At 48.0% G+C, this 27,036-nt stretch overlaps 1 protein-coding gene across 1 annotated transcript in view; it reads left to right on the forward strand.

The window, feature by feature from the left end:
* The first annotated feature begins 21,974 nt into the window (after positions 1-21,974).
* GRIK3 (glutamate receptor, ionotropic, kainate 3) overlaps positions 21,975-27,036 on the forward strand; it is a 138,679-nt gene continuing 133,617 nt past the window's right edge. The window contains exon 1 of the mRNA XM_015410879.1: positions 21,975-22,221. Coding sequence (XP_015266365.1) covers positions 21,975-22,221 — 247 coding nt within the window. The remainder of the gene's footprint in view (positions 22,222-27,036) is intronic.

Below are 27,036 nucleotides of genomic sequence, written 5' to 3' on the forward strand. Positions count from 1 at the left end.
CATGCTGCAGACATCGACAGGGCTCTGTGAAGTGTGAAAGAGACTTCCCTGCCTGGGAGGGGTGAGATCAGTGCCAGTCACATGTGCTTGCTCTGTTCAAGCCAAGGAGGAGGGAAGGAATGGAAGGGACTTGGGAGAGCTTGCTTGCCTGGTCTATCTGCCCCAGCCAGCCCCCCACTTGCACTCTCCCACTGATTAAAGTGCAGCACGTACCACTACTGACCTGACCCTTGAGCTGGGGAAGGCTGTGCTTCTGGTTGTTGACTCTGGGCTCCTGGCTCTGGAATCTGTACTCTGAATAGTGGCACCAGGGATCTAGAAGGGGCAGGGCTTGTCAGTCCAACCTCTGAACAGTCTCATCAGGGCTGGCCTTAAGGCAATTGGAGCAATTTGGCCAATTGGTACGGGGGCCCCCACACCAGGGCAATCTAGATGGATTTTATTTATATCTCTGAGATTCTGCAGACTTTGGCTGTGAACTGGTGCCTTACAAAAAATTTTCCAATTGGGCCCCAGAGTTTCAAATTGGGCCCCACTGGCTGGCCCTGAATCTCATAGTTGCTGGTCCCGAGTTGCCCTGCCCTTGCATGAAGTCTTGGGTTTGCAATTTTGGGAGAGGGGAGACTGCCTACTGCGGGGGGGCAGGGCTGTGAAGGCCCCCTAGATTTAGAGGCTCTAGGCTTCAGCCTACTTAGCCTATACATAAATCCAGCACTGGTCAGCAGAGTAACTCTTTTGAGTGAGGGAGTCCAGACTGCATAGGGTGGGTCTGTGTTTGCCCCGTACAAATAGGCTATGCTCTTCGAAAGATCACCAAAGTTCTTCCTACTGGTGAGGCAAGAGTTTATGTAGAATGCAGGTGGGCATTCTAGCCTTTCTACCCAATTTGGGTAGCAGCGTCAACCTGCTGCACATCTTTGGAATCCTTGAGTCCATTTCTGTGTCTCCATCCTCATTAATATAGCTCTAATATGCAAATCCTGTTACCTTTTCAGGCGGTTACTCTCTGCTGTATGTTACAAAACCACCCGCCATATTCCATTAATTTCTCATTTAGTCTGCATAAAATGCTGATATGTACATTTTACCCAGGATGTGTGTGTGTGTGTGTGTGTTTTAATCAGTTAATTTAACCTGAAACATTAATAATGTAGTTCCTTTGCCACTTGACTGCTCATCTGTTAAATGGGTTATGCACAGGAGAATACTGTCACCCTAAGTGACAGGAAATATCTAATATAATGCAAACAGAATGTTTAATGCCAAAATGAACAAAAAAGAGAGAGTGTCTCTTGGGAGCATGTATTACAGGTTGGTAGGAAAAAAGATTACAATTCTCTTCCCCCCTCCCCCCATACCCTTGCTTGCTAACCAAGCAAATCCTCTTCTAGAGGAAGCAGCATGCATTTGTGTTGCCACTCCACATTGTCCTTTTGGTGCCCGTTAACAGTCTGACCCATTATGTTCTCCTGCAAGTCACAGCCAAGTCTGGGTTTCCACAAGGGGCTTGCCTTGGATGTTTAATAGGTGGACAGCACTTTAAAATCCAGAGACATGGTTAACTTTATGGGAGGGATATAAAGCAGCCTGAATATCCAAGACTGGACTGAGCTGGTCAGAGCTTGGAAACTAAGCAGGGTCGATCACAGTCAGTACTTTGATGGGAGCCCGTCAAGAAAGACCTGGGTTGCTATTGCAGAGGAAGGCAGTGGAAACCACCTTGAAGGACCCCATGATGTGTCACTGTGAATTGATTGCGACTTGATGGCATCTCTCCTTATATATAATTGTGAAATGGAGTGGCACTTTGCAGCTCTCCCATTGGCTGTGCAATGCGCTCCCTCAGCCATTGGCCTGTCAGCCGTCACTTAAGAGTACTCGCGTGCCATTGGCCAGGTGCTGGGTCTGCTCCTCTTAAACATAAGAGATGCCAATGTTGGATCAGGCCAAAGGCCCATCTAGTCCAACACACAGTGGACAAAAATACCAGGTGCCATCAGGAGGTCCAGAAGTGGGGCCAGGACATTAGAAGCCCTCCCACTGTTGGCCTCCCCAAGCACCAAGAAGACAGAGCATCACTTGCCCCAGAGCCCCTATCTATACCTTGTGGCTAATAGCCACTGATGGACCTCTGCTCCATATGCCTATCTAATTCCCTTTTGAAGCCGTCCATGCTTGTAGCCACCATCACCTCCTGTGGCAGTGAATTCCATGTGTTAATCACTCTTTGGGTGAAGAAGTACTTCCTTTTATCCATTCTAACCCGACCGCTCAGCAATTTCATGGAGTGCCCACGAGTTCTTGTATTGTGAGAAAGGGAGAAAAGTACCTCTTTCTCTACCTGTTCTTTCCCATGCATAATCTTGTAAACCTCATTCTCCAAGCTAAAGAGCCCTAAGCGCAATACCCTTCCTAATAATCCCCAGCATAGCATTGGCCTTCTTTATTGCAGTCACACACTGTCTCGACATTTTCAGTGAGTTATCCACTACAACTCCAAGATCTCTCTCTTGCTCAGTCTCTGCCAGTTCAGACCCCATCAATGTGTATTTATATTTAGGATTTTTGGCTCCAATGTGCATCACCTTGCACTTGGCCACATTGAACCCCATTTGCCATGTTGACGCCCACTTGCCCATCTTTGACAGATCCCTTTGGAGTGCCTCACAATCCTCACTGGTTTTCACCACCCTGAACAACTTTGTATCATCCGCAAATTTAGCCACTTCACTGCTTACTCCCAACTCCAAATCATTAATGAACAAGTTAAAAAGCAGTGGACCAAGTACTGATCCCTGTGGTACCCCACTGCTTACCCCCCTCCACTGGGAGAACTGCCCATTTATACTCACTCTCTGTTTTCTATTAATTAGCCAGTTTTTGATCCATAAAAGGACTTGTCCTTTTATCCCATGATTTTTGAGCTTACTTATGAGCCTTTGATGAGGAACTTTATCAAAAGCTTTCTGGAAGTCAAGGTAAACAATATCTATTGGATCCCCCTTGTCCACATGTTTGTTCACCCCCTCAAAGAACATTAACAGGTTTGTGAGACAAGATCTTCCCTTACAGAACCCATGTTGAGTCTGCCTCAATAGGTTTTGTTCATCTATGTGCCTACTAATTCTTTCCTTAATAATGGTTTCCACCAATTTACCCGGTATCGACGTCAGACTGACTGGCCTGTAATTTCCCGGATCTCCTCTGGAACCCTTTTTAAAGATGGGAGTGACATTAGCTACCTTCCAGTCCTCAGGAATGGAGGCAGATTTTAAGGAAAGATAACATATTTTTGTCAGGAGATCCACAAGTTCATATTTGAGTTCTTTCAGAACTCTCGGATGTATGCCATCCGGGCCTGGTGATTTATCAGCTTTTAAGTTGTCATCAGTTTTAGGACCTCCTCTCTCGTCACCTCAATCTGGCTCAGGTCTTTCAACACCCCTCCCGAAATCAGTGGTTCTGGAGTGGGCAAGCGCTTCTCATCTTCCGCAGTGAAGACAGAGGCCAAAAATGTATTTTGCTTCTCAGCCATTTCCCTGTCATCCTTCAGTACTCCTTTTACCCCTTGGTCAACTCTATGGTTTTCCCTTGTATGTTCGTGGCCCCGCCCCCAGCGTGCCCGGCGTCATAATGTCACTTCCCTGTGATGTGCATGCGGCGCGCGCTTCGCAAGCGCGTGCACGCGCCAGGATCCGCACGGGAGTCCCCCGCCAGCAAGGTAAGTGCCACTTGGCATCCCTACCTCAGTGGCTGTTGTGAGGAACTTATTGGGGTTGCCATCTCCAGGTTGGGAAATTCCTGGCTATTCTGTGTCTAAGGAAGCCAGAGTTTGGGGAGGGGAGAGTAGAGGCCTCAGCTGAATAGAATGCCATAGAGGCCACCGTCCAAAGCAGTTATTTTTTCCTTGGGGAAGATCTCTTCTCTGGAGTTCAGTTGTGATACCCAGCGATCTTCAGGCTCCACCTGGAGGATGGCTACCCTAGGCGTAGCAGTCAGTGCTTCAGAGCAGAGTCTGCCAGACCCAGGTTCTTGCTGTGGAAACTGTGATTTCAGACCACTCACAGACTGGCAGTTACCTGTGTTTGTAAGATGGCTGCCGTCTGTGGTTGTTTGTTTAAAATGTTCCCCCATAAGGTTTAATTGAGCTGTAGTTCCAGAGAGGGGCCTGCAGGGGTATCACTCACTGGGTTGAATGGGGCTTCCTCATCTGTTGGCCTACAGTTCCCAGCTGCCCCAAGGCCAAAAAGTGTGGGAAAATAGGGACTGTCCCAAGGGGTGGGGCGGCATCAATATAGACTGCAGCCCATCCAGGGAGGAGGCAGTCTTTGTCCCTGGGAGGTAGCAGAAATTCAGCCACTCCACAGTCAGCTGGACTGGGGAATGAATGGAAGTTTCCCTGCTCTTTTGACCAAGAGAGAGAGGCTGAAGTAGAGCCAGAGGCCGGTCCAAGGAGAGATCCTATCCTGAGCCCACAACCTCCAGAGGTAGAGAGTCTTGTGTGTAGAGAAAGCGGATTGCATTTAACCCCTGTTGATTTATTCCCTGTTGGTTTATAGTGTGTGCTTACTCCTACAGTGTGTGTGTGCTCCATAACTGTGTAAATAGTTAAATAAAGTCTTTTATTTGGGCTAATAATCTGTGTTGTGCTCTAACCACATAGTCTTCCCTGCTCTGCACAATACCAAAGGGAGGGGGTAGCCCAGGGAAGCAAGGAAAGGTTAGAGCCTTGGGTTGCCAACTTTCCAGGGATCCCCCAAAGATTGGGGATTCCATCTCCAAATAGGGAGATTTGGCCAGAGGGGTCTCAGTGACCCTCTAAAAAGGCAGTGACAATTCAGTGAGTGGTGGCAGCAAACACAAGGAGCAAGATACACCCACGGGATGAGGGTGGGAGGCAAACAGCTGAGTTGTAAACTGGAGCCCGTTTTGCCACAGTAGGCAACCAAGCTTGGTTCAGACAAAGGAAGGAAACCCTTCACAGGCCTTTGTGAGGAACTAATTGGGGCCAGTCTCTAGGGTTGCCAGCTCCAGGTAGGGAGATTCCTGGAGATTTTCTGGTAGAGTCTATGGAAACCAGGGTTTGAGGAGGGGAGAGGCCTCAGCTGTACAAAATGCCATACAGCCCATCTTCCAAAGCAGTTATTTTCTCCGGGGTGGGGGTGGGGTGGAGATCTGTTGTCTGGAGTTCAGTTGTGATACCTGGTAATCTTCAGGCTCCACCTGGAGGTTGGCTACCCTAGGCGTAGCAGTCAGTGCTTCAGAGCAGGGTCTTCTAGATCCAGGTTCTTGCTGTAAAAGCTGAGTGGGTGATTTTGGACCAGTCACAGACTTTCAGCCTAACCTTCCTCACAGGGTTGTTGTACAAGTGACGAGAAGAGGAGAATGATGTAAGCTGCTTTGGTCCCCATTGCAGAGAAAGACTACTTTTCCTCCTGGGAAACCTTTGTTGCCAATCTCCAGGTGAGGGCTGAAGATCACTCAGAATTACAACTGCTCTCCAGATGGCAGAGATCAGTTCTCCTGGAGAAAATGGTGGACTCTTTGTCCTTATACTCTGCTGAGATGGCCCCCCATGACAGCCAATGTGACATGGCAGTCAGGGCTTCAGAGCACAATAGAGGCGGGGGAGATGGAAAGCTGAAGAGTGAGGGGGAAATAAAGGTAGGTTGACAATTGGCTGGGAAGGAGAAAGGGTTGCCAACTCTAGGTGGGAAATTCTTGGAGATTTGAGGGAAGGAACATGGAGAGGATGAGATTTTAGGAGGGGTGGGACCTCAGACAGGTACAATGCCATAGACTCCACCCTCCAAACCAGCGATTTCCTCTTGGGGAACCATTGTTGCCAATGTCCAGGTGAGGGGTGGAGATCACTCAAAATTACAACTGCTCTTCAGGTCGCAGTTCCTCTGGAGAAAATGGTGGACTCTGTGTCATTATATCCTGCTGAGGTCGCCACAGCAAATTGACGCTGAGTGCCCAAGGCCTTGGCACTCTCCCATAGCCTCTTTCTAGAGACCGTTCTATTTATTTCCACAACGGGCCTTATTCCTAATCTCTCATAATAAAAGCATTTTGGGGTGGCTAAGCTCAATGTGTGGTAAAATCAGTTGGTGGCCTGAACCGCCACTCAGAAGGCGCTGCTGCCGTTGGCTGGGTGCGTAGTGGAGTCCCGCCACAGAAGCCCTGGCCAGCCTCTCGCCCTCAGTCTACAGGGAGATGCCGGATGGGATGGACCCTCTGGCGGGCGGAGGCGGCGAGGCATCCACGTCCTTACTCCCTATGTGCCCAATGGCGGCGGGGAGGCAGGAGGATGGGCCTGGCTGGCCTTGCTGCACCCTACTGCCGTCCTCCAACCCCAGCCGGCCTGGCCTGTGCCACCGCTGCCGCCTTCTTCCTTGCTACTCTGGACGCAGCCTCCTTGCACCTCCCTCCCGTGCCTGGCCAATCGAGCGAGGCCAGTGGACAGCCGAGCCCTGGCCGGAGGGAGGGGAATGAGGGAGACGAGATGGCAGCTCCCCGCCCTACCTTGCTCTCTCCTCCTCTCTGCTGGCGCCGATGTTGCCTCCGCATGGCCCACTGAGAGGATGGAAGGGAGGGAGGGATTCGCTCCTTATACTATGAACCTTGTGGCCTGTTGAAATCGCTGAAATCAGGTTTCACTCACATATCCGGCAAACTGAAGAAGTCAAAGGAAACACATCTTCCAAATATCTAGAATGGGTGTCTTTGCAAAGGCTGTTTGGAATATGTTATGACTATGTGGACTCCTATCAAATTATCAAGTTACACTGAATACATGGACTTTATGTCTTATCTTCAAAGGAGGAAATATTGTACCTTATGCCTTAATATAGTTACAGTATGCATAAATGTTGTTGTTGTGACACCACCAACTTTATAATTATTTAATATAGTGTTTTGGCAATCTTTGATGGTGTTTTCTACTAGTGGAATTTGTATATTTGGGACTCTTGTGACACTAGTCTTTTCCCCCTGTTTGGATCCAAAACAGAGAGCGGCTTCTTTCTCACACTCCTTTGTCTCAGACCAAGACCTTAGTTAGCATCCAGGGCTCGTCTTGCAGACTGACGACTCCAATAATCACATTTGGGGGTGAATCCCACATGTCAGCACCAGTTTTCTGCACGGTTAGAAGGTCATGAGATGGGTAAAGACAAGGTGCATCCTGTCGCAGCAGAAAATCTGTCATCCCCTTCTGCGGACAGGGTAAAAGCCGGAACGGCCCTGAACGAGCATTAAACACACAATAGTACTGCAAAAAACAGTGGCATGTATTACATGCGCTCCAGAACAATATTCTAGAAGTGGAAACAGGGGACTCTCACTCTTTTATTAACCCTTTCCAGCCTGAAATGCCTCCGGAACACCCCGGAACGGCCCTGAACGAGCATTAAACACACAATAGTGCCACAAAAAACAGTGGCATGCATTACAGGCCCTCCAGAACAGTATTCTAGAAGTGGAAACAGGGGACTCTCACTCTTTTATTAACCCTTTCCAGCCTGAAATGCCTCCGGAACACCCCGGAACGGCCCTGAACGAGCATTAAACACACAATAGTGCCACAAAAAACAGTGGCATGCATTACAGGCCCTCCAGAACAGTATTCTAGAAGTGGAAACAGGGGACTCTCACTCTTTTATTAACCCTTTCCAGCCTGAAATGCCTCCGGAACACCCCGGAACGGCCCTGAACGAGCATTAAACACACAATAGTGCCACAAAAAACAGTGGCATGCATTACAGGCCCTCCAGAACAGTATTCTAGAAGTGGAAACAGGGGACTCTCACTCTTTTATTAACCCTTTCCAGCCTGAAATGCCTCTGGAACACCCCGGAACGGGGACTAAACAGACAATAGAACTGCAAAAAACTGGCATGCATTACAGGCCCTCCAGAACAGTATTCTAGAAATGGAAACAGGGAACTCTCACTCTTTTATTAACCCTTTCCAGGTCAAACTGCCTCCGGAACATCCCGGAACAGGCATTAAACAGACAATAGTCCGCAAGAAACAGTGGCATTGTATAGAAATATTGATTTCTAAAAGCCCCTGCCTTCCCCTGGGATGTCTTTCTGGTACCATGCTGCATTTGTGTGGTACTTCTGCATTTGGATTTCCAAAATATTCATTCTGTGCATGAGTGAATAAAACCTTGTCTTAAAAGGCATTAAAGTAAAGGTAAAGGTTCCCTTGCTCGAAAGCCAGTCGAATCCGACTCTAGGGTTGCAGTGCTCATCTCCGTTTCAAAGCCGAAGAGCCAGCGCTGTCCGAAGACATTTCCGTGGTCATGTGGCCGGCATGACTAAACACCAAGGTGCACGGAACGCTGTAAAAGGCATTACACTCATTCAAAAGAAAAAGTCTCGTAGAACGTTTTGACTCTCAAAATTTCCTAATTTTTTCCCATTGGATAAATGGAAAAGGAATCCTTTAAAACCTCAGCTTTTCCCTGGAGTATTTCCAAGTTTTCCCCACAGCACTTAACATCTGTTTGTTTTATTTTATTTATGTTATTTATAGTTCAGTTGTATCACAGGGACTCTGGGCGGATTATACAGTGTGAGTCAGCACAATCAACAAAATGGGCCATTCGGTGACTAATGTATTAGAATGTTAGAAGTCTGGAACCACCAGAAAGAAACAGAATTTATTTGTTTACTTATTTAATTCCATTTACAGCTCGCTCTCTCTGAAACCAGCTCAGAGTAGGTAACAACATCTGATAAATAAATATACAATAAAAAACCTAAATAAATATATAATTATTCAATCCATTAAAATAGTAAAATCGATAGGATAGAAGCATAGCATAAGTATTCACATAACACATTAAGTGGTACATCTCAAGTGCAACCTGCCAGTTAAAATCCTCTTCCCAAGCCTGCAGAGATGAGGCAGGCAGTGACCAGAGACGAGCCTTTTTTCAGTAGTGGCATGTTTACTTTGCGGTGCCCTCCCCTTTGAGGCTCAGCTGGAACCTGGCTTACTGTCTTTTAAGTGTCAGGTCCTGTAACGACTCGGGTGGGGTGTCACCTGACTCTGCCATCACTCTGGATTTAGGATCCCTTGAGAAGGCCCAGAGCACCCTCCCAAGACCTTCAGACCTCCCTTTTGGCCGAATAATAGGCGTGAGGACCAGGCAGAGTGAAACAAGGAAAAGGTTTATTTTATAGGAGGTCAAACAACAAGGTGCAGAATAACAGTAAGTGAGTGAAAAGAAATCAAATGCCCTTACGTGTCTAAATATACTATCCCTAGCTCACTATCTGCAGTGGCCTTAGACTACTCACCCTTACCTATGGATGAGGGTTTCTTCCCTGCAGCAGCCTTCCTTCTGGCTCTGCCCTCTGGGAAGAAGAACAGCTTTTCTTGCTGCTCCAGATCTTTTATGCCAAGCCCTCCTCTTTTCCTATTGGTCAATTTTGGCTCCAAAACCTCTCAGGGGCTTCTGGGAGTTGTAGGCCCAGCCTTACCTACTGCTAGCCAGGCTCCCTGGGCCTAGTAGGCCTCTGGTGGCACAGCCCAGATCATGACAGGTCCAAACATTTAGTTTTACCCAGACATCTCTGTTTACCTGTTTTTATTGTCTCCTGTAGCCTGAGGTCTGTTTTATGAATACCATTTTAGGCTGTTGAGTATTTTTATGCAGTTTTTATGCCCCTGTTTTAATGACTTTATTATGGGTGTTTATTCTGTTGTTCTTATGATTTCATGTTATTGTTTTTACATTGTGAGCCATATCAGGCAGGTCTCTGGGGAAGCTGCATAGATATTATCTAAATAAACAATAAAATAAAGAGTTAGGGTTGCCAACTCTCTGTTGGGAAATTCACAGAGATTCAGAGGTAGAAACTGGGGATGGTGGATTTTGGGAACAGGGTGGAGATCAGCTGGGGTGTGATGCCATAGAGTCCATCATCTGAAGCTGCCATTTTCTCCAGGGGAACTGATCTCTGTAGCCTGGAGATCAGTTGTAATTCAAGGAGATTACCAGGCTCCACCTGGAGGTTGGCAACCATATAAAATATGGCTTGCTGCTCACGGGCAGATTTTGATAGCCACCAGCATTGTGGGAAACCAGACCCTAGCTCCAGCTTGACCTGAGTTCCTGTCGGATTGGTTAATCTGAGGCCAGACTATTATACAATTATCATACAAACAAAAGCCTTCTCTAAGGAAAGGAGCAGGGAGGAGGATGTAGGGGCAGAGACATAGCTATGAAAGAACCACACACTTGGTCCCAGTTCTAGCACAACTTTGGGACTCAAAGCAGCCCACTGAACTGGACTGCCAAGGTGGAACATGCCTGTCTTTCAAGCAGATATTTCAGACCCTGCAAACCTGCTTCCTCCACTGCTGGGTCACTGGGGTTTTGCTGGGACTGTTCAGGCTTTTTCTGATCCAAGTCAATTATATGGTGGTTTGGGAACAGCCTCTCATCCTGACATGTACCTCCTGGTGCTGGCTACTTAGCTCTGTCTGTGCTATTATTGACATCCCTAGTTCTGGTTCAGGCACTCACAAAGGCCAACCCAAAGAATGGCTGCTTCGGATGGAGCCATGGCTCAGTGGAAGAGCATCTGCTTTGCATGCAGAAGGTCCCTGGTTCAATCCCTGGCATCTCCAGTTAAAAGGACCAGGTAAGAGGTGATAGGAAAGACCTCTGCCTGAAACCCTGGAGAGCAGCTGCCAGTCTGAGTACACAGTGCTGACCTTCACATGAAGCTGCCTTACACTGAATGAGACCCTTGGTCCATCAAAGTCAGTATTGTCCACTCAGACTGGTAGCGGCTCTCCAAGGTCTCAGGCAGAGGTCTTTCACATCATCTACTGTCAGATCTTTTAACTGGAGATATCAGGGATTGAACCTGGGACCTTCTTGGCTCTACCACTGAGCCACAGCCCCTCTGATTAATGGATTCCACCAGTTAACCTGTTTTTGATATTAGGCTGGCTGACCTGTAATTTCCTGGCTCTCCTCTGGAACCTTTTTTTAAAGATGGGGATTTCATTAACTACCTTCCAGTCCTCGGGAATGGAGGCAGATTTTAGTGATAGATTGTATTTTTTTTTGTCAGGAGATCCACAAGTTCACATTTGAGTTCTTTCAGAACTCTTGGATGTATGCCATCTGGGCCTGGGGATCTGTCAGGGTTTAATTTGTCCATCAGTCATAGGACCTGCTCTCTCGTCACCTTAATCTGACTCAGGTCTTTCGATACCTCTCCTGAAATCGGTGGTTCTGGAGTGGGCAAACACCTCCCATCTTCAACAGTGAAGACAGAGGCAAAAAAAGCATTCAGCTTCTCTGCCATTTCCCTATCATTTTTTAGTAATCCTTGGATGACCAAAGGTCCCACTACTTCCCTGGCTGGTTTCCTGCTACTAATTGTCAGTTAACGCTGCCATTTCCCTGGAATGTGTGGGGGGTGATCCTCCTCTCCTCAGCCTGGTACACGAATGTTGTCTCCTGTCTGGGTTGTTATCTGCTTATGCTTTTCTGACCTTGGGGTTCCAGCTGCTCCTGACCTGCTGGGAACAAATGGCTCCTATTTTGCTTGCTCTCTTTTCTCCCGCCCTCGTTCACAATGCACAATGCTTATTGGCTTCTGCTTGTAATGGGGGTGTTTTGAAACTACTATAACTTTGGGCGCCCTGCTCCTTTGGGCTATTCCTGACAAAAAACATTCACATGTCATACTTATGAACTACCAATAAACAGAATACTTCTCCATGGTAATACGTGGGTGACAAGTCGGACGGATTCCCACTGGGGCCAGTGGGGGAAACGAGGCCGTATGTGACAATGACCCTCCGTGGCCCGCAATGGCAAAAGTTCAAGGCGGGCACCCAGGAGACGTGGATGCTCACTCTGGGGCCACGCAGAGGGAGCCACTACGACCAGCCTCAAGGGCCACAGTTCCAGGAGTAGGGAGATCCCCTGTGTCACAGGCCGGGTGATGACGAAGAGTGTGTGGGCCTCCGACTGGAGTTACTGGAAAGGTCCTATGGGGACATGATGAAAAAAGTGGAGGAATCGCTAATGAGCATCCCACCGATTGTAGCCGAAGTGGTGCAGCATGAAATCTGTCACCAGCAATGGCGGCAGCCAGCGCAACCCACTCCAGGGGTGCCAGCAGTACCGGGGGTTCCAGGGCAGCAGCCGGCTCTGCCAGCCCCCCTTTGCCCCAGAGACAAAGCGCCGGAGCCTCGACCCAGGATATACTATTCCCCCAGAATGTTGGGACTTGGCTAGGGTTTTTGAGGAGGAAGAAGCTGATGAATTGCTGCCCCACTGGCACATGGATTGTGCTATAGAACTGATCCCCAGGCACAAGTTGCTTAAAGGGAAACTGTATGCGATGAGCCCCAGTGAGAAAGTTGAGTTGCAAATGTTCATTGACACGAATCTGGCTCGGGGTTTCATTTGCTCTGCATCATCCCCCTTTGCGCCCCCTGTGCTTTTCAGGAAGAAAAAGGACGGGAGATTGAGACTCTGCACTGACTATAGGGGCTTGAATGTAGTTTCTACTACGAACGCTTACCCCCTCCCCCTCATCAAGGACCTCTTGGCCGAGGCGGAAAATCTTTTCGAAACTTGATCTCCAGGATGCGTATTTCAGGTGTGAGGATTAAGGAGGGGGACGAGTATAAGACTGCGTTTAACACTCCACTGGGCCAGTTAAAGTACCAGGTGATGCCCTTCGGTCTGCAAGGGGCTCCCGGGGTCTTCATGAATCTTATCAATGAAGTGTTGCACAAGCACCTACTCAAAGGAGTAATTGTTTATCTAGATGATATCTTACTGTACTCCCCCAACAAATCATCCCACGTGAAATTGGTGCGTGCCAAACTCTCAAAGTGTGAGTTCCATTGTACCGAGATTGATTTCCTAGGTTATCACATCTCCCCTAGGGGGTTGGAAATGGACCCAGCCAAGGTGCGGAATGTACTGGGATGGGAGCCATCTTGCACCCGGAGGCAGGTTCAAGTGTTCCTCGGATTCGCAAATTTTTACATAATTTTTCTTGCCAATTTTGCTCAGGTGAGCTTACCGCTCATGGAATTGTTAAAAACGAAAGGAAAGGGGTCCGAGAGTACTCGGCCGGGTGCCAAGCTGACGTGGTTGGTTGAATGCCAGGAGTCGTTCGATCGCTTGAAGGCTCTGTTCACGTTTGAGCCAATATTACCACACCCCGACGAAAATAAAAAAAATTATTGTGCGAGTTGATGCGTCAGATGTCGCCATAGGCAGCGCCATTTTGCAAGAAGGGGGGATGGAAGATTGCACCCCCTTGTATATGTATCCTGCAAGTTCAGTGACACTGAGCGCAATTGGTCAGTGTGGGACAAGGAAGCGGGGGTGATTAAGTTGGCCCTCTCGACCTGGCGCCACTGGTTGGAGGGGCGCAGGTGCCATTTGAGGTCTGGACTGATCATAAGAACTTGGAATACTTGGAAGTATTGCAGATGCCCTACAACCTTAACGCTAAGCAGTTGCGGTGGGTGGATTTCTTTTCTAAGTTTAATTTCACCCTCCACCATTTCCCGGGCAAAGCCAACTAGCTGGCGGATGCATTGTCCCGCCTACCTAAACACGACAGTCAGCGTGAGGGCATGCTGGACTCCATGTTCACTCCCTCCCAGTTGGGGGGAGCGGTCTTGACTCACAGCCAGGTGAAGGTTTTGCCCCCTGCTGTAGAGGGTGGCTGGGAAATGAAGTTCGCCTCCGCCCTCTCGGACTCTGATTGGAAAGATTTAGAAAGGGAGGTGGAGGTGGAAGAAAGGGCGAACGGCTGTTGTTACCACGGACACAAACCCTTTGGATAGGGCCAAAGATGCTTATAAAATGCAAGCTGACAAAATACGGTCTGAGGGCTGGGATATCCAGTCAGGGGAATCAGTCTATGTTTCCACTAAGAACATCGGGGGCCTTCACCCTACTTGTAAATTGGGGTGGAAATTCATTGGGCCTTTTCAGGTGTTGCGTAAGATCAATGATGTAACTGTTGAACTGGACTTGCCTAAAAATGTAAAGTTTTTGCATCCAATTTTCCATTTCAGCCTCTTAAAAAAAAGATCCTGGGCCAAATGTCTGGAGACCCCAACGAGCACAGCCGCCCCCTCCCCCAATGGTGCAAGGCAAACCGCATTTTGAAGTTGCTGATATATTGAACTCTAAGCTTAAGCGTAATAAGTTGTACTATTTGGTAAAATGGGTGGACTTTGGGCCACAACATCGTGAATGGGTGGAGGTGGGCCTCATCAAAGCCCCTCAGCTTTTGTGCGAGTTCCATCATAGTTTCCCAGACAAACTGGGGGGGGGAGGGTTTTGGGAGGGCAGGATGTCAGTTAACACTGCCATTTCCCTGGAATGTGTGGGGGGTGATTCTCCTCTCCTCAGCCTGGTACACTAATGTTCTCTCCTGTCTGGGTTGTTATCTGCTTATGCTTTTCTGACCTTGGGGTTCCAGCTGCTCCTGACCTGCTGGCAACAAATGGCTCCTATTTTGCCTGCTCTCTTTTCTCCCGCCCGCGCACACAATACACAATGCTTATTGGTTTCTGCTTGTAATGGGTGGTGTTTTGAAACTACTATAACTTTGGGTGTCCTGCTGCTTTGGGCCATTCCTGGCAAAAAACATTCACATGTCATAGTTATGAACTACCAATAAACAGAATACTTCTTATGAAGCGCTGTGTGGTATAATCTGCCTGTCGAACCCTGACACTAATGTATTTGAAGAATTTTTATTATTCGTCTTTATGTGTTTTGCAATACATTCCCCATAGTCTTTTTTTGCCTGTCTGATCACTGACTTGTGTTTTATTTGCCAAAGGCTGTGCTCCCTTTTATTTACCTCACTTGGACTAGCCTTCCACCGCTTAAAAGAATCCCCCTTACCTTTTACTGCTTCCATTACTTTGTTCATTAACCATGCAGGCCTTTTTAAATACCTATTTGTACCTTTTTGTACCTTTCCTAACCTGACAGTGTCATATGCAGCCCACATCCCTTGATGAACCAGTAGTTTGACTTGGTATAGGGCAGCTTCATATGTCCATATGCCAATTGGAAGGGAGCCCCAAATACTTTTGCTTGGCCACATGAGGTGATCACCTCATCCCAATGACATCCACTGGCTCCAAAGGCAGGAAATGTGCTTCCCTACTGGGAATAAAAAGAATTCTGCAGAACTAAATTCCAGAAAAAGGATCCCTTGTAGGACAGGCAATGTTGAGACTCAGGCCCAATCTGCATCTAGCATTTGCTCCGCTGGTTTAGCAAACCCACACTGGAACAGAAACAGATGCGGCTCAAAACCACATTCAGATACCCTGGGCCAATGCCGTACTGACTGCAGAGTCACCCCTGAATGGCCATAGGTAAAGGTAAAGGGTCCCTTGCTTGAAAGCCAGTCGAATCCGACTCTAGGGTTGCAGTGCTCATCTCCGTTTCAAAGCCGAAGAGCCAGCGCTGTCCGAAGATGTTTCCGTGGTCATGTGGCCGGCATGACTAAACACCAAGGCGCACGGAACGCTGTTACCTTCCCACCAAAGTGGTACCTATTTATCTACTTGCAATTTCTTGCTTTCGAACTGCTAGGTTGGCAGGAGCTGGAACTAGAGACGGGAGCTCACTCCGTCTTGCGGCACCCGGGTCTCGAACTGCTGAACTACTGACCTTCCACAGCCTGCAGTTCAGCGTCTTAACCACTTGAGCCACCGCAGCTCCTTGTGAATGGCCATAAAACAGCCATAAATCTATGCAAACGGCTACCATAAAAACAGAGATCAAACGAAGTGATCACTGTGCTGCGATTAATCTTCAGTGCGCATGTGCATTCAGAGGGGAAAGAGCTGTGGTCAGCCGCTAATGCACAAGCACAAACAGTGGGGAAAAAATTAAATGGTGCCTGCACATGCACTCCATGGTTACAGCACGGGAAGTGTGAACACTCAACTATGGAGCAACTGTGTACCAAGGCAGGTGACGGGTGCGATGTCTGGATGACATTCTCTGGTATAAATATCTTAAGTTTAAATAAGAGTGCACTCAATGCTTGTAAAACATGACATCTGATTGGGGCCTTACTGAATGCCTCCCTTTCCCCTTATTTTCCCCTCCAGTCACTATTTCTCCGGGGTGGAGGGAAGGAGGGAGCCTGCTTGACATTTCTAATGCAATAATACTGGTTTAGTGAGTTGAACAGTTAAGACGTTTCTCAGCAGCTCTGTAAGGAAGAAACCACTGGGCAGCATACTACTTTCAGCTGCCTGAGAAAATAAATCTGTGCAATTTTAAAATCTCCTTCAAAATTATACTTTTGGGGAAATGGGCCCAAATAAAAGCAGTGGCGGCAAATCTTCAGACAGCGTTGTATGTCTCTGAGGCAGCTTACATCCCATCCCATTAAGGTCGACTCAGCTGCAGGGCAGGTTGAGGAACTCTGGACAGATGTTTAATGGGGTGGCAGTACCCTTAACCAGGCTCAGTTCTGCATGCTCAAGGCATCTAAAGATGACTGGGCATACAGGATTGCATGCATTTGTCTTCACTTGCCACACTGAGTGAATTTGCTTGCAAACTTACCCCTTTCCAGGCCCCAAAAGACTCCTTTCCATGCAAGGTGCTGACCTGGCTGGCCCAGGATAGTCCAGTCACATCAGATCTCGGGAGTTAAGCCGCATCAGCCCTGGTTAGTGCAAGTGCACGGGAGATTATCAAGGAAGACTCTGCAGAGGCAGGCAATAGCAAACTGCCTCTGTTCATTTCTTGCCTTGAAAACCCTATGGGGTCACCATGTCGGCTGCAACTTGATGGGACTTTCCACCACCCATTCTGGAAGAGGGCACTGTGTTCAGTTCAAGCATTCTGTGTTTGGTCCCATACCTTGTGGCTGTTTGGGTGCATGGATGGCTTAATCTTTTTTTAGAAGTATTTTCTGCTCCCAGATTGAGGATGGAGTGTATATTGGGAGGGGTACTTACATTTTATCACAGGTGAAGTTCAATTTATACCCTTCTGAAGAGCCTGGTGTAAGACCTCTTTTGCAATGTAAATTTTTATGCTCAGATTTTTCCCACACCCTGGGTGCTGTAGGCTCTGAGTGTACAAATTTCAGCTTTCACTCCTTAACCAATTATGTATGTATGTATGTATGTATGTATGTATGTATGTATGTACTTACTTACTTACTTACTTACTTACTTACTTCATTTATACTCTATCTTTCACCCCAATAGGATCCAAAACAGCTTGCATCCTTCTCCTCTCCTCATCTCTGTATATATTTGAAGCATCTATAATACTGCCTTTCCTCAAAAGGGCTCAAAGGGACAGACAATAAAATTAAACTGGCACAATAAAGCATTTTAAAATAGAAAACAATCAAAAATAATCCTGTGAACATGGTTGTTGGTCACTGAGGCCCAGGTCCTGTCTCGGAGATACAGCGGCCTTTTTATCGACTTCTTTTGATTTGTTTCCCTTTCTAGGGATCATTTTTAGGGAGACTTATCATGCAAAGCTGACTCTTGGCTCTGTGGATTTTGTATTAATCAAGCACCGGGGAAGGGACAGGAAGGAAAGCTGCTCTTTAATTGGGAGCTTGCTGTGATCCTCTGTGCACATAGATTTTTTTAAAGGATTATTTTAAAAGAAGGGAAAGAATGGGATGAAGCCAATGAAAGGAAAAAAAATAAGGGATGGGGGGAAAACCTGCTCATGAGAAAGAGTGATCCTGTCCTTTGGCTCCTTGCTACCTTCAGCCTATTTTTTTCAGATTTTTCACCTTTGAAGGGTACTTCTGTTGATACATTTGAGGGACACTGAAGGGTGATGCTTAAATACTTAATTTCTGCCCCCTCCCAGTCACAATTGGCAATGCAGTTTCCGAAGCAAGGGCTGACATCCAGAACGGTTTTAGAGCCAGGAGCCAATTGTGCCAGCGCAGATCTCTACCTGGTGGAAAGTGCCATCAAGTTGCAGCTGTCTTACGGCAACCCAGTAGTGTTTTCAAGGCTGAACAAAACAGAAGTGGTTTGCCATTGCCTGCTTCTGCAACCATGGAATTCCTTGGTGGTCCCCATCCAAGTACTACCCAGGGCCGATCCTGCCTGGCTTCTGACATCTGACAAGATCGGGCTAGCCTGGACCATCCAGGTCAGGGCAAATCTTTTCTTGGCTTCCCCTTTCCCCCCTGTATCAAAGAAGTGAGGGAGGAAGAAGCTGCATCCTCTATGGACAGTGTTTCAAATATTCTTTCAAGGCTACCTTGATGGGTGGGTCTTTAATTTGTTGTAGTATTGTTTTAAGTGTTTTAATCATTTTTATTGTAATTTATGCATTGTTTTATGTAAGCTGCTCTGAGCCAGCTTCAGCTGGAAGTGCGGGGTAGAAATCTGATAAAATAAATAAATAAATAGTTGCCCCAAAGGCTGCCTAGTGATCTGAGTGACACTGAGGGGATATCAGAAGGGACTGTTTGAAGACTCTGTCCAAAGCCCCTGAACTTCTTTGGGGAGCGTATTTGGGTGGGATTTGTTGGCTCACAAGTACCTCCATGGATCTTCTTGTTCTTGGGGATATCCTGCTGCAGAGGTAACAATAACCAGCCACTTACATCAGTGGCGTTTGGGCTGATATTGTGTCTGCCATGCTGGCAGGAAGAGAACAGAAGGGTACTGAGCAGGGTTTTCCTTTCAGGTAGGATGTTTCTCCCACGAGGCTGCCCAGGGCAATGAAGTATCTGTGGGTGATTGTCACTGTCATGACCCCAGGGGGTCGCCACCTTCCGCTGCCACCACTCTGTACTTTGGGTCCCTTGAGAAGGCCCAGAGTACCCTCCCAAGCCCATCCAATAGACCCCTTTTTAAGCAGAGAACATAGGCATGATGACCAGGCAGAGAACAATTAAACAAATGGTTTATTAACACAGTACTGGGGCAAGGAAAACAAGACAAGGTGCATTAAAAGATATTTTTGTTGTTGTTGTTCAGTGTTTAAAAGGCAAAATAAACGAATCTAACGCGACTACCTACTTCACTTAACTAGTTACTATTTCAAGGCCCACAGCCTCTTATACCAGGCTACGCTACCTGTTCTCACTCTGTCCCAAGTGAGGGATCTTTCTCTCACCAGACCAGCCTGTCCCCTCTGTGAGACCAGACCGCAGAAGAGAAAAAAACAGTTTCCTCACAGCACACAGAGTTTATATCACAGTCCCCTTCAGTTTAGTTCTGTGAGAGAAAGAACACCATTTCCACAGCCCACAAAGTATGTAACCATCACCTCAAAGAATTCCTGGACACTGATTGCCTACAACAGTTGCTAAGCCTTATGGGGATTGTAGGCTATGTCTGCTTTCCACTGCCATGCAGGTCTTTCCTGGGACCAGGCCGCACTAGGCCTTGCTCCCAGTCCTGCACAAATCATGACAGTCACATTTCCAAATGCAGCTGGAACCTCGCTACAGCTTAGAAAGGGACCTGTCTTGGGCAGGGCTGGCCTACCCACTAGGTGAACTAGATTTTCACTTAGAGCAGGCCCTGAATAGGGGCAGCAAACAGCCGCTCTCATCCCCGCCAAAAGCCCCCCTCCCTCCTCCAAGCCCCCTGGGTGGGATGTCTTTGCTGGAGCGGCTCAACTGCTGCCCGGCAGTCAGAGTTTGATCCACGGGTCATGGGCCGAGGGCTTAATTTCGGCTGGATCGTGCCGTTCCCTTTGGCCTTAAGCAGGTGATTTTTTTCTCAATGCAATGGAAGATAATTTCTGTTTGTTTGAAACGATTATGTCGCTCCTTGAACCTTTTTTGGGAAAGTAAAATTTAGCAGAGGTGAGAGAAAAGTGAATATGTATATCTAAGATGGGGGACGAATGTTAGCCCTTTTCAGTCCGGGATTTCTCTCCACACTGCATCTCTCTGGTTTCACACTCCCTGTCAGGATCAGAGCAATTCATTGAGGAAAGTCTTCCTTCTCTCCAGGCCCTGCCTGGAGGTTGGCAACCATGTAATTGGTGGACGCACGGGGGGGGGGGGCAGAAGGTTGACTCGCCTAGTGTACAAAAAAACGTGGAGCCGGCCCTGGTCCTGGGACGTTGCCTTCAGGTCCCAAAGACTGGTACTGTCCTCTTCACTACACTCTGCTTGTCTGAACAGAATGAAAACTTCCTGGTCTGTGAAAAGAAAAGACAGAAATGCACTTTTAAAAATAGAGCCTGGCTGTTCCATTGGTTTAGTTACCCATGTGAAACTGGGGCAAGGTCAGTCCCTTGCCTAAACTGTGATGGATTTTTCAGGAACCAGTCTAGAGGAGCTGGGGACCATTTGCAGCCAATACTGTTTCTTCCCTGGATGGCCATCCACTTACCTGTTCAGCCTTTCTGCAGGCTACAGTAGCATCTCTGAGGTTAGTGAGAAACAATTCCTTTCTAGATGGAGAGGAAAGGGAGTTTAAGTGGTGGGGTGGCCACAATCACCACAACTACCACCTTACAAATGAACCTTACAAATGAATCTGTTCAAGTTACTAGCCCAGTTAGTAACTTGACCAGCTAGCAACTGACTAGTTAGCCGTTTGGGCTACATTGCTGGCCTAAAGAAAAAGAAAAAACCCAGGAAGCATAATGCTCCCTGTTATGAAAATCGAGCAGTGAATGCCTGTTTATAGCCCTGATCTGTGTACATTACCTGTTTTAGCTGGCATTGATACAGAACCCAAATGGAAATTGAATGAATAGGCTGATAGTGTGGTGTATGAGGACATAATTGGACTGTTGCAGGCCCATGAATCCGCTTTCTCACCTGCCCCCCTCACTGGCACTCCCCCCGCCCCTCCCGCCCCTGCTCTCATTGTTTCCTCTGAAACTTTCCAAACTGCTGTCAGAGTTTTGATGGTCAACCCATTCCAAAGGAGAGCTGTTTCTAATTAGTGCCTTTTCTCATTTGCTGATTGAGACACTCCAGGGAGCAATTAGCCGCTTTTGAAATCCAAGAGAGGATGTGAATAAGTACTTAACCTGCCTGGCAATTGATATTTAAAATACAAGGAGGTAGGCATAAAAAAACAGAGAAGATAGCTAATATTTGATGAGTGGGGATCATCTCCCCACCACCTTGGCCCTATATCCCTTGACAAATATCATATGACAATCCAAGGAGGGAGAGGGGAAGACAAAAGATGGGGGGGGGGATGTCCAGCAACCCCTGCTTAGGAGAGGAAGCCAGAGGCACCATTGGCTGCATTATTCATCAAATAAGCTAATTCAGTCTGTATTTGCTAATGAGCTCACAACCTGTCTGGTGGGTTTTCCCATCCAAGATATCAGCCTGGTGAGTGACTTGCCCAGTAAGGGAGGGATTCTCTAAGAGGAACACAGACCAGTGCTCTACTGCTGCTTCTGACTTCAGTTGAAGGCTCCCTTTGGAATATCAGAAAGCTCAGAGTCTCTGGAGACTCTCATGGTGTGAATGTGATGTCTTCATTGGTTTCTTTTCCAGCTATGCAGTGAATCCCCCCCATGCCTCCCCCCACTCTTCTGTCTTGTGTAAAACTGGTGGTGGAAAGTGCTGTCAGTTCGCTGTCAGCTTGGGGCAACCCTATAGGCTTTTCAAAGCAAGAGATTAACATAGGTGGTTTGCCATTGCTTGCCTCTGCATAGCAACCCTGGAATTCCTTGGTGGGCTCCCAACTCGTACTAACCAGGACTGACCCAGCTTTGCTTCTGACATCTGATGAAATCAGGCTAACCTGGGCCATTCAAACCAGGGCAGAACTACCCGATGGGATTGTGGCCAGGTGGCAGCATCCTGGGGAGGGGAAAGGCTTGCGTTGATATGTATTCAGTTATTATGTGAAGTCAAGGTGCCAACACGATCCAGCACGTCACGACCGCCCCGTTCCATCCGTCTACAAATGGACAAGCAGAAAGAATGGTCCGCACAATGAAGGACGCTTTAAAGAAAATAGTCTACGGTGACTGGAGCCATCGGCTGGCTGAATTTCTGCTGCAGCAGCACCTCACGCCACACACCACAACCGGGCGCAGTCCAGCAGAACTTCTAATGAACCACCGTTTAACTACCATGTTGGACCGCCTGCACCAGGACCTCACTCCTGACCATCCCCCACAGCAAGAGGTTCCAGCACCCATCTGCTCTTTCCTGCTGGGCATTTACGCCCGAAACTACAGTGAGGGTCCAATGTGGGTGGAGGCCACCATATCTGCCAGCACTGGACCAGTTTTGTATGTTGTGTCAACAGCAGAGGGAAGAAGCCTGTGCCGGCACCTAGACCAGCTACGTAGGTGTTCGGTTTGGGAAACGGAGACTACGAACCGAGATGACCAAAGGGAAGACGTCGCTGATTGCAACGCACCCCAACCAACATTAGAGTCGGAGCCAGTACCAGTGAGCAGGGAACACCCAGTGCTCCGGGTCTGGATGGCGTCAGAAACAGTCAACCAGGCAGTTCCAGCAACGGGTTTGAACAGCCTGCAGTAGAACCGCTCGCAGCACGTAAGAACTCGGTCCGCGAAATTGCAGGATTACGTGTGCTAACTTAGGGGGGAGGGGTGTTATGTATTCAAATATTATGTGAAGTCAGGAACTGGGCTTACAGCTCCATAGAAGCCCTAGTATCCTGAGTTGCGAGACCGGATTGGCCAATACTGCAAATAGGCCAATCCGAAGAGACATTGACTTTCCGCAGGAACCAAATCCATTGGTCCTAAGCAATGCATTTTCATTGGTTATTATCTGTTCTAGAGGTGTGGCTTTGCCAGTACAAATAGTATAAAAGTTAGAAGGTTTTGTTGTGAGCTGAATAAAGAAATCACTTGTTTAAGAGCTGCCTCAATCTCAGTTCATAATAGTTGAGGTAACTTGTGAGCTTGTCTGGTGGAGGTGCTTTGTGAGATGGTTCTACTATCTGTATTTAGAAGTTAGCATGTTGCAGTGACTTGACCACCCCTCTCCCTTACAAACAGGCATCTACAAGAGAGGAGCATTTCTTGGCTCTCAGCCTCAGGGCTGCTCTCTACAGAAGCAAATGATGGAAATGAGACGCAAGGAGATGCTGAAGCTAAATGGTTCCTCCGGCCTTTCTGGCTGGGTATCAGGCAACCTGGGCCATTCAAGCTATCCTGGTCTCGTCAAATGTGCACTCATGCGGCTCTCTCCTGCTTTAAGACTTCTCCAAAGAGAATGGTCCACAAATGGCAACGTTCGGGCTAGGACATGAGCCACCAGCTCCAAAGCTTGGCTTGCAAGGGACAACCTGAGAGGAAGAAGAGGCTGGATTCCCTGGTGGGTGCTTGCACCCCATCATGGACTGCAGGCCCTCAGCTGCACAGGAGATCTAGTCTAAGACCCCAGTGTCTAGATGAAGTCAGTACATCAGAATAGAATCATACAATCATAGAATGTTAGAGTTGGAAGGGACCTTGCAGGTCATCTAGTCCAACCCCCTGCACTCTGCAGGAGCATAGCTGAAAGGTAGCCTTACATACCTACAACAGACCCGAAAGATGGTCGCCCAGCCTCCACGTCCAGTGAAGGAGCATCCACCACCTCCCGAGGCAGACTGTTCCACTGCTCAACCACTCTTACAGTTAGGTTTCTCCTGGTATTTAGCCGGTAACGACTCACTTGTAATTTCCACCCATTAGTTCTAGTCTTGCAATCCGGAGCAAGAGAGAATAGATCTGCTAAGACTTGGATTCCAACCCTCTCACCATCCTGGTTGCCCTCTTCTGAACACGCTCAAGCTTGTCAACATCCTTCCTAAAATGTGCTGCCCAAAACTGGGCACAGTACTCCAGGTGAGGCCTGACCATAGCAGAATAGAGCGGAACTACCGTCTCCCGTGATCTGGACACAATGCTTTTGTTAATGCATCCTAAAATTGTATTAGCTTTCTTCACAGCCACATCGCACTGCAGGCTCATGTTTAGCTTGTGATCAACCAGAACACCCAGATCCCTTTCACATGTGCTGCTGTCAAGCCAAGTCCCTCCCATTCTATATCTGTGCCTTTGATTTTTTGTACCTAAGTGTAGGACTTTGCACTTCTCTCTATTGGAATTCATTTTATTTGTCTCAGCCCACTGTTCCAGACGACACATACCCCCCATAATAGGGGTAGATGATGGAACAGTACCATGGTGGTGGAATAGTGGCGGCGGCGGCTCCTACTCAAAAGCCTGGTGGAAGAGCTACATAAGAACATAAGAACATAAGAGATGCCAATGTTGGATCAGGCCAAAGGCCCATCCAGTCCAACACTCTGTGTCACACAGTGGCCAGAAATACCAGTGCCATCAGGAGGTCCACCAGTGGGGCCAGGACATTAGAAGCCCTCCCACTGTTGACCCCCCCCCAAGCACCAAGATGACAGAGCATCACTTGCCCCAGAGCCCCTATCTATACCTTGTGGCTAATAGCCACTGATGGACCTCTGCTCCATATGCTTATCTAATTCCCTTTTGAAGCTGTCCATGCTTGTAGCCGCCACCACTTCCTGTGGCAGTGAATTCCAAGTGTTAATCACTCTTTGGGTGAAGAAGTAGTTCCTTTTATCCATTCTAACCCAACCGCTCAGCAATTTCATGGAGTGCCCACGAGTTCTTGTATTGTGAGAAAGGGAGAAAAGTACCTCTTTCTCTACCTGCTCTTTCCCATGCATAATCTTATAAACCTTGCAGGCCCTGCGGAACTGTATAAGGTCCCGCAGGGCCCGGATCTCCTCTGGGAGCTCATTCCACCAGGTATGAGCTGCCACCAACAACACCCTGGCCCTAGTATGGGCAAACTTAACGTCTCAGGGGCCTGGAACTTCCAGGAGGTGGAGACTCCCCGATCGTAGTGCTCTTGAGGGAACATACGGGGAGAGGCCGTCCCTCAGGTAAGCCGGACCCCGGCCATTCAGGGCTTTAAAGGTAAGAACCAGCACTTTGAAGCAAATCCGGTATGCTATCGGCAGCCAGTGCAGCGCTTGCAGCACCGGCCGGATGTGGTCTCGCCTATCAACAGCCTAGCTGCAGTATTCTGCACTAGCTGCAGCTTCCGGATTTGCGACAAAGGCAGCCCCAAGTAGAGAGTGTTACAGTTATCTCTATTGAAATCCATTTTATTTGTCTCAGCCCACTGTTCCAGCCTATCTAGAATATAAGAGGTCCTCAGCCTTGACCTTGGTTGGATGCTGCATTCCCAAGAAAGGTCCCTTAAGACTTACTAGGAATGGTGGAGCAGCAATGCCTGCAATAACCTCTTACAGTAGTTGCCTGGATGTGGGTGGTGCAACATGCCTCTAGCTCCTTGTTATCTCTCACCGGAGCTCTGCCTTGTGATGCTTTCAACAGTTTTGTCCTGGAATTTCCTAGGTTTGTGCTGGGAGTCTCTTCTGCCTTGCTGTTATCATTGAGAGTCTGAGCCGCTGCCACTACCCCAGTGTTAGCAGTAATGAGGTGCCACTACCCCAGTGTTAGCAGGAATGAGACTGGACACAGTAGTAGATCAATCCCCAACCCCATGAGCCTGTGATGGGTGACTCTGCTTAAGGACAGGACATCTTCATGGACTCTAAGTATCCAGGCTCAAATCCCATTGCTGCCACGAATTGATTTAGGTCGGGGATTGTGGGGTTAGAGTTGTCATATCCAAGTTGGGGAATTCTTAAAGATTTGGGGATAGAGCCTGGAGAGGACAGGAACCTCAGTGGCGTAAAATGCCATAAAGTCTACTCTCTAAAGCAGCTTTCTCCAGGCAAACTGATCATTGTAGTCTGGAGATGAGTTGTAATTCTGGGAGATCTGGAGGCTGACATCCCTAGATTGATTGATTGCATGGCCTTGGGTAGAGCATCCTTTCTGTCAGCTCCTGTTCCTCAACAGTAACATGGGCACTATAGCATCTGTTTGAAAAGGAATGCCATAAATGCAAAGAGCAATGGTAGGAAACGAATCATAATGCTTACCATTTATGTTAGCGTTTAAGACTGTTCCAGATGATTATCTGTGACTCAGTCTATGGATCAGATTTTCCTTCATTATCATTTTAAGGACTCCCCCCCTTTAGTTTTGAGGGGAGGAAATGCATGGGGGAAGGGCTAATCCTTTCCTCCCATGATTTCCCCCCAGCTGCTTTTACTGCTGCTGAAGAAACTTTACAGGAATATTTTTCCCCAGAGGGGGTACAAGCAGCGTGGGTGGGGCTTTTCCAGTGGGGAAAAGGCAGGGGCAATTGGGTTTTTCCCCCTCCCCCATGCTCTTCTCTTCAGAAAATCAGCCCCTCCTTGTTGCATTTGAAAATGGGGGGGGGAACCCCCAATTATTTTACAACTAGGAAAAAGGCCCGTTGTGGAAATAAATACAACGACCTCTAGAAAGAGGCTCTGGGCGGGTGCCCCGGCTTTGGACACTCAGTGCCAATTTACTGTGGCGACCTCAGCAAGGTATAATGACACTGAGTCCACCATTTTCTCCAGAGGAACTGATCTCTGCTACCTAAAGAACAGTTGTAATTTTGAGTGATCTCCAGCCCTCACCTGGAGATTGGCAACGATGGATCCCCAGAAGGGAATGGTTGGTTTGGAGGGTGGAGTCTATGGCTTTGTACCTGTCTGAGGTCCCACGCCTCCTGAAACCTCACTCTCTCCAAGCTCCATTCCTCAAATCTCCAGGAATTTCCCACCTGGAGTTGGCAACCCTATCTCCTTCCCAGCCAATCATCAACCTACCTACCTTTATTTCCCCCTCACTCTTCAGTTTTCCACCCCCCCACACACCTGCAGCCTCTCCCGTGCTCTGAAGCCCTGACTGCTATGTCACATTGGCTGTCATACGGGGAGCACCTCAGCAGCATATAAGGATACAGAGCCCACCATTTTCTCCAGGGGAACTGATCTCTGCCATCTGGAGAGCAGTTGTAATTCTGAGTGATCTCTACCCCTCACCTGGAGATTGGACACATTTTACCTCAGAAGAGCAAAACTGTTTAGAATGTTAGA

This window comes from Gekko japonicus, unplaced genomic scaffold (assembly GCF_001447785.1).
Source record: "Gekko japonicus isolate JY-2015 unplaced genomic scaffold, Gekko_japonicus_V1.1 scaffold99, whole genome shotgun sequence".
Lineage (NCBI taxonomy): Eukaryota > Metazoa > Chordata > Lepidosauria > Squamata > Gekkonidae > Gekko > Gekko japonicus.